At 33.5% G+C, this 7,610-nt stretch overlaps 1 protein-coding gene across 3 annotated transcripts; it reads left to right on the top strand.

The window, feature by feature from the left end:
- The first annotated feature begins 1,387 nt into the window (after positions 1-1,387).
- On the top strand, positions 1,388-3,366 carry LOC111777832 (putative BOI-related E3 ubiquitin-protein ligase 3). Of its 3 annotated transcripts, XM_087118454.1 has the most exons (5): positions 1,388-1,402; positions 1,729-1,825; positions 1,927-2,008; positions 2,119-2,639; positions 2,749-3,366. In XM_087118454.1, exons 4-5 carry the CDS (start codon positions 2,277-2,279, stop codon positions 3,304-3,306), a joined length of 921 nt encoding a protein of 306 aa, XP_086974580.1. In that variant the 5' UTR covers positions 1,388-1,402; positions 1,729-1,825; positions 1,927-2,008; positions 2,119-2,276; the 3' UTR covers positions 3,307-3,366. The 3 variants fall into 3 exon arrangements, with proteins under 3 accessions (XP_086974580.1, XP_023513322.2, XP_023513323.2); XM_023657554.2 differs by lacking the exon at positions 1,388-1,402 and having other exon boundaries at positions 1,673-1,825; XM_023657555.2 differs by lacking the exons at positions 1,388-1,402; positions 1,729-1,825; positions 1,927-2,008 and having other exon boundaries at positions 2,055-2,639; positions 2,752-3,366.
- Positions 3,367-7,610: the final 4,244 nt, after the last annotated feature.

The raw sequence follows: 7,610 nt of genomic DNA, 5'->3' as shown, positions 1-7,610 counted from the left end.
TAGCTTTATGGTATTGGGTGCCCTACTACTACTGCTACTACTCGAGGACCAACCCTCATAATCTTTCACTCTTTCCAACCTAGGTTTTGATCTGATAGCATAAATGATTACTTTAGAGCTAAAGCATATCCTCCTCCCCATAAGCAATGTATTTGTCCTTATAATGATGCCTCAACAAACCATCTATTTGGGTGTGGAAAAAGAAGATGGTGATGATGAAAAAGAATGAAGGATATTGATTTATGTCTCTCTTTCTTTGTTGCTTCACATTTGGGAACCTTATTCATTAAATAACAAGCTCTTTCCCTCTCTCTCTTCCTTTCCTCCTCTGTCTGTCTCTTTCTTCAATACCATTGACAGAGATGGGTGAACTCGAGACAAATTTAAAGGGATTTTTTGCCCTTCAAACTTTATCTATATGAGGTGTGGGTGAGATGAATAAGATTCCTTCTCAAAGATAAGAGACTTGAAATAGAAGGAGAGAGAGGGAAAGAGTGGTATGGGGAATCTAGAAACGTGAGGGTTAAAAGAGAGTGAACTATGGAGATCACATGTGGAATATTAAGCCACCCCACTTGAAAGAAAGAAAAAAAAAAGCTACAAAAAGGAAGAAACAAAAAAGAAAAGAAAGCAACCATATCATGAAGTGAAATAATAAAAGATGCAAACAACTTGGCAAAGAGACAAGTAAAAAGTGTTCATACAAAGTCACAACCAAACACAAAATCATCCTAAATTCGTTTTTTCCTCCTTTCGTTCCCGTTCAGATCTAAAACAAACAATATCATATTATCTCAAATATACCTATAAGATAGACTTGTGATGCATCTACCAAAAATTTAGTATCGGTTTGAGCTAGAAACAACAATCTAAAGTGTCTTTTCTCTCCATGAACCAAGATGCTACCGTTGTCTTCTTTGGGCCTACCATCTAAAGCGTCCTTCCTCTCCATGAGCCATGATGCTAATACCAACGTAACAACCCAAGTCCACCGCTTGTAAATATTATCCTTTTTGTGTTTGTCCAGGCTTTTCTTTCTGGGTTTCCCTCAAAGTTTTTAAAACGTATCTACTAGGTAAAGATTTCCACACCCTTGTTCCTTCATTCTTCTTTGGGATTTCACAATCCACCCCTCTTGGGGCAGTTTCCTTGCCGGCACGCTATCCGGTGTTCAGCTCTGGCACACTACCCTTCTGGGTTTTCCTCAAGGTTTTTAAAACGCGTCTACGAAAAAGTTTTCACGTCTTTTGCATCCACCACCCCCTTTCCCCTTTTTTTTTTGTTTTTGAAATTGCTTTAGGTGATATCTATGAATGGTGTGGCTTACCAAAAGCATCATATGTGTGGATGATGCAAGAGAAGCAATAATGTTAGAAAGAGAGTAAAAGGAAAAACAAAGTTTGTAAGTAACCTTTTTATCTACTCTCTCTCAATCCTCTCTTTATAAAGTTTCATAATTATGTTGTGTCAATCATGTTGGTCCAACTCTGACAGTCTTATGTAATTAATATCCCTCCATCCATTTCCCCTCCTAATTATTCTTTCACAATTTCCCCCTTTTATCACCCAAATTATGAAAAACAAAATTACATTTATTTGATTAAAAAATTGGAAAATCTGGGATTAAGTTGTCATAAACGGACGGCTACGATTCTTTAGGATGTGGTTGATTAATATATTTTCTTTTTCCTTTTCTTGGAAGATTAAAAAATTGTTTGTTTTTAAAAGGGAAAAGTGACAAGTCGGTTACGCCGTATCCGAAAACCCCCCACTCTCCTTACGTGCGTCGACTGGTGCGATACGACACGTGGCAGAGACCCACAATGTCAGTCATTTAAATTTAAGAACTCCTCGGTTATTATTATTATTGTTATTATGGGTCGGGAAATTAAATTCATATATAATATATGTGTGTGTTTATTACAGAACCAATCCAATATTTGGTTGGAAAGGATCATAAATCTCGGAAATGCCCTTGTATGTTTCCAGAAATTACGGGATTGACCAGGTCTGTGTTTGTTTTGCTTTTACCTATAAATACAACGGGAATACATTATTGTTTATATATGGCCGTTTCATTCTTCTCTCTCTGAACGGAATTTTGTTCTTCTTGTACAGATTGAAAGACTCTGCTGAGGGAACCCAAATTTCAAGTTCCGAGAACAACCAATCAATTTGTTTCGGTACGCAGCGATTGAAGCAAAACAAGGAATAAAGAAGAAAACAGAGAGATCGGTTTCATTTTGCTTTGAATCAGATTGTTATTGACAGAGATCATGGGATACGGAGCGCCATTAACAGGTTTCAGTGCTAATACTGCAGCGGCGGAGACGACTCTGCTTCCGCCGTACAATTCTGTAGCGATTGATTCGTTTCCTAAGGCGGTGGGAGCGATGCCGGCGTCGGCATCGGCGTCGACAGGTGTTGTTATGAAGTCCGATAGCGCTATATCTTATAATCTTCCGATTCCGAGAAAGCGCGGTAGGGATCATTCCACCATAAACCGATTCCTCTCATATCCTTCCTCGCATGCTCATTCTCAGAAGAATTGTGGACGTAATTTATATTTTCTTGGCGAAGATATCTCCATCCTAGTTCAACAGCAGCAATTAGATCTGGAACGATTGATATCGCAACATGTACGGTACCGAACGCTGTTTTTAATTTATTGATATATGTAAATAGGAGAAGTAGTGGTTGAGAAACGTTTTGGTGGTTTAATTACTGACGTATATACTTGTATGGAAGCAGATGGAGAAGGTGAGGATGGAAATGGAAGAAAAACGGAAGAGAGAAGCGAGAAGGATTATGGAGGCGATAGAAGTAGGAATGATGGGGATTTTAAGGAGCAAAGAGGAAGAGATCGAGAAGATGGGGAAACTAAATTGGGAACTAGAAGAACGAGTGAATAGTCTATGCATGGAGAATCAAATATGGCGTGATGTGGCTGAGACGAATGAAGCCACCGCAAATGCTCTCCGGAGCGACCTGGAACTTGTTCTGTTAGACGTGAAAAAGGAGGAGGAGGTGGAGGAGGAGGAGAAGGCAGAGTCGTGCTGCGGAAGCAACGGCGGAGATGTGGAGGAGGAGGAGGAGGAGGAAGTTGAAGAAGAGAGGAGAAAAGGGAGGAAGACGAGAAGGAAGGAGGAGGACAGACGGTGCAAGAACTGTTGGAAGGAAGAATCATGCGTGCTGCTATTGCCATGCAGGCATCTGTGTTTGTGTACTGTTTGTGGTTCATCTCTACACCATTGTCCCATCTGCAACGCTACCAATAACGCCAGTGTTCGTGTAATCATGCCTTAGAACAACAAAAAAACACACACACATATTTCATTCTTCTCTTCAAATTCTTCAAATTCTCCACCCTTTTCTACACATTTCTAATCTCTGATCAGCCTCTGTTTATCCTCTCTCAAATTTGTGTCATTTTCTTACACAAATTTCTCTAATCTCTTTATGCTTTGATTGAATCCGACGATGATGGGTATAGTGGAGACATGGGGGGAGCGGACGTAGCGTATTTTAGCGAAATTCAGGCGTATGTTAGTATTAAAATTATAAAGGAAAAAAAGGAACGGAGGAGGAGGTTTAAAAGCTGACACGTCGGACTCCCGGAAATATCGGTGTTGGAGAGCGGCAGTGAGGTAGGGCCCACATCCTTTTTACCTTACTCTTTTCACACGGATTCCAATTCCTAATGCTTCCAAAATTAATTAATTAATTATTTATTTATGGGTTAACTCTAGTAATTATGGGAATCTAATTCTTAAAATAAATAAAAAGTAATGGGTATTGGTTGAGGAGTCGCGTTGGGTCAATTTTATAATTTTGTCTTTTTCAGGGGAGCGAAATGTAAATGAAAACGTAGAGTTTTTTAAGTGGGGTCCATGGGATGGGGGGATTTTTGTGTAAAAAGAGAGAGTCAGGGGGCATGAATGTAAAGTGTTGGAAGTATAGGAATACATGATGTGGAGAATTAGAGATTTTGTGGTGTCTTTGTTTATTTATTTATTTATTTATTTTTTTAATTTTAATTTATTTAGGGGGTTAGGGATAGGGATCTTAGGGTGTTCCTGAGTGGGGCCACCACCTCCACCTGTCCCTTTCATAACCAGCACTCTTGCCATCACATTCTCTCTCTCTAACTCTTCTGGGGCCCACAATGATTTTGTCCAAATTCTTTGTTTTTACATTTTTTTTTTAAATAATTATGTCTAATGAGAAACTAGTTTAAAATAGATAAATTCAACATTATGCTTCGTATTATTTTATTGAACGCTTACATAATTTGTTTTAAAACTATATAAGTATATATAATTCTAAGATCGAGATAAAACAAAAAAAGGGTAGAATGGGAAATCGACTTGACTTGTGCCGAGGACGTTCTCTCATGTCTAGTCAATTCTGAGTTTTTAGAAGTTTTTAAGATATCGTATAAATTCCTAACATAAAAGTTGATACCTATAATGACTGGAGATGTAATACTCCATAACGATATCTATGACTGGAGATGTATACTCCACAACGATATCTATGACAACGACATAAGCTTAATCTTGAAATGGTTAGAAAGCATAAGTCAATCCCAGATGCAATACTTGTTTAATTTACGCGTCGAATGCACCACGTCCACTAATTCATCCGTTCTCTCTCGAATTCAAATTTTTCTAAAGTATTTTCTAGAATGAAGAAATACCTCACCTTAATTAGAATCCTATTCTATTTTAGATCATTGAATTTTCCATTACCCAAATTTATTCTCTTGCCTTTTAGTTTTAGCTACTTTTCTAAACTTTGTTATTTTAAAGATATTTTTAATTTAAAATAATAATTTGAAATAAAAAAATAAAGATATTTTCAATTTAAAATAATAATTTGAAATAAAAAACGATTTGATTTATTACCGTTAGTTTTACGGTTTTAAAACATGTTTTGTTCCCTTCTTCAACCGATAGCCGTCAGTCTCATGATTTAAAAACGCGTCTACTATGGAGAGGGTCTAGCCCTACTCCGACCAGTGCCTTGCACTGAACTCCTTTGTAATTAAATGTTACACAATTTGTGGTTAATAAAAAAAAAATTAGAAGAATAATAAAAGAGATTAGTAAAAAATGTCAACAGATTCACTCGATAACATGTGTGTATCTATACATATATATCGTTTTGTGTCGTTGAATAAGATTCCATTATTTATTTAAATAAAATATAAATATGCATTCTTAAGAATTATTATAATTAAGATATATTTTTGTACACGAAGTTTTAAATTATTATCTATTTAGTTCCAAAAATTTTTAAATTAACATTTTAGTTTGAAATTAAAAAAATAATTTTAAATAGTCCATGAATTAGTTTAACTATTATTTTCAAATAAAATTATATTTTATTCTCAAATATAATATTAACGGTAATGATGTCACGTTATTCTCACCTCACATCTATTTTAAAATCTACGAGGAAAAATAAGATATTTGATTTGAAATTTCCAAAAAAAGAAAAAAAAAAAGAAAAAGAAAAACCCAAATAAAATATAATTTCAAGAAAGCAAAACCCAACCCTCCTTAATTAAATATAATTCCAATCAAATTCCAACACGTGGCTTCACCCATATTTTTTATTTTTTATTTCCGCTATTTTTTTAATTTCTAATTTTAATAACAAGATAAAGATAAGGGAGAGTAACGTCGCTATCTATCTCATTATTGATGCAACCATTAAATAGATAGTTGAATTTTACACAAACACCAAAAAAAAAAAAAAAAAAAAAAAAAAAAAAAGTCGAAATTTCCTCGATGGTATTTCATATTATAATTAAATATATAAAAATAAATTATTTATATTGCTATAATTATCAAAATTGAGGCATTAATTAGGATTAAAAATTTGATGATGATGTAAGAGGAGTCACAAGCATTAAAACATATATAAAATATGTAAATTATAAAATGATTTGACTTTGTGGATATATAATTAAATATAAATTAGTTTAATAATACCCATTTGGAAAGGATTTTAGTTCTAAAAATTAGGTTTGTTTATTAATAACTTGAGTGCTATAATTTTGTCACCCCATAATCATTTCCCATCCCATTAATCACTATTTAATTATACCTAATATTATTGCCTTTTTAAATATATCATCCAATAATTTCATTGATTTTATTTTATTTTATTTTATTTTATTTTATTATTTTTCTAAGTTATATGAACCATAATCATGCTCGACAATGATGATTAGTGTACATCTATGTTTGAAATAAGAAATTATTAAAATAAAAAAATTAAAAAAAATAGGATTTGATTGATTTGTGGTGTAGCTTGCTTGTGGGAAATAAGCACGATTATTAAAAGGTATTATATTTTTTATTTCATTTTTAATTATCTAATTTAGTTTTTATATTTTTTTATTAAAATTTTTTTAAAAAAATTTATATCTAATAGATTGATTATAAATAAAATTTAAAATTTAGAGATTTATTTAATATTTTAATCGTAGAAAGTATTTTTATAATGTATTTTTTTTAGTACTATTTACCAATTTCTTTGTTTGTTTTTAATTTTCAAAAATCATACAAAAAAAATATTTTTATTTTTTTATTTTTGGTATTTGATTAAAAATTTAATGTCGTAGAAAATAATAATTATTAAAAAAAAAAAAAACAAACAAACATCTCTACCAAAAATCAAATCAAATCAAATCAAGATTTGGATCATTTTTCTTTCTTTATACGATAAATACAAATTTCACATAATTAAAGGTACAAGAAGAAAATATCGAGCATAATTTTGTTTTGAGAGAATTTGTAATTGGGGTCGGATGGTTTTTTTTTTCTTTTTTTTTTCCGCCAATCGAACGTAGCTACTTAGAGCATTTGGAAAGTTTAAGGTTAAATAATTTAATGTTAAGAATCAGGGTGAGGGTGAGGGTGAGTCGTGTATTTGATTGGATGGATGGTGTTTTGATATTTTTCTATACGAAGATTCGGGCACGAGGAGTCGGAGTTGTTTAATGTGGAATGATGATGATGAAATGAGGGGCTAATAATGAAGTAAAATGGTAGATGTTGATGTGTAAAAAGAAGTGTTGGAGATGGTGGTGGGGCTTGAGCTTTATAGAAAGACATAATGGTGGGCGAAGATAGGAATCCCACCATGGTTGCTCCAAAAAGCAAGCGAACAAACAAACCTATGGCACCAACCACTCGCCTAGGAATCATATCTTAAACCATTTTCATGTTCTTTTCTTTACTTTTACATGAAATCTCATCACTACCTTGCTTGCTACTTTCGCTCTCAAGTCTCATCATATTGGGTGGAGTAAGTCTAAAGGTTTTTTGTATGCCCGTGTCGTTGAAATATATGTATTGTTCGAGAGCTGCTTTGAAAAAGAAACTAGTTATATATGTGAAGTTTGAAGGAAAACGTGCTTTGTGTATAGTGATCTTAATCTAATGGTTTGTGTAGCTGCAAGTCATTTATTTCAACGATATGTGAAATGAGAGATGAGGTGCATTTTGATAAAATAATGTGATGAACAGTGGATAGAGACAGAGACGTGTGGAAGTTGAAAATGACCGAATAAGGAGAAATCACGAGGTATTACGTTT

The sequence above is a fragment of the Cucurbita pepo genome, chromosome 16 (genome assembly GCF_057944985.1).
Source record: "Cucurbita pepo subsp. pepo isolate OVF chromosome 16, ASM5794498v1, whole genome shotgun sequence".
Taxonomy (NCBI): domain Eukaryota; kingdom Viridiplantae; phylum Streptophyta; class Magnoliopsida; order Cucurbitales; family Cucurbitaceae; genus Cucurbita; species Cucurbita pepo.
Note: the sequence above shows the minus strand (reverse complement) of the source record. Positions and strands in the feature narration are given on the sequence as shown.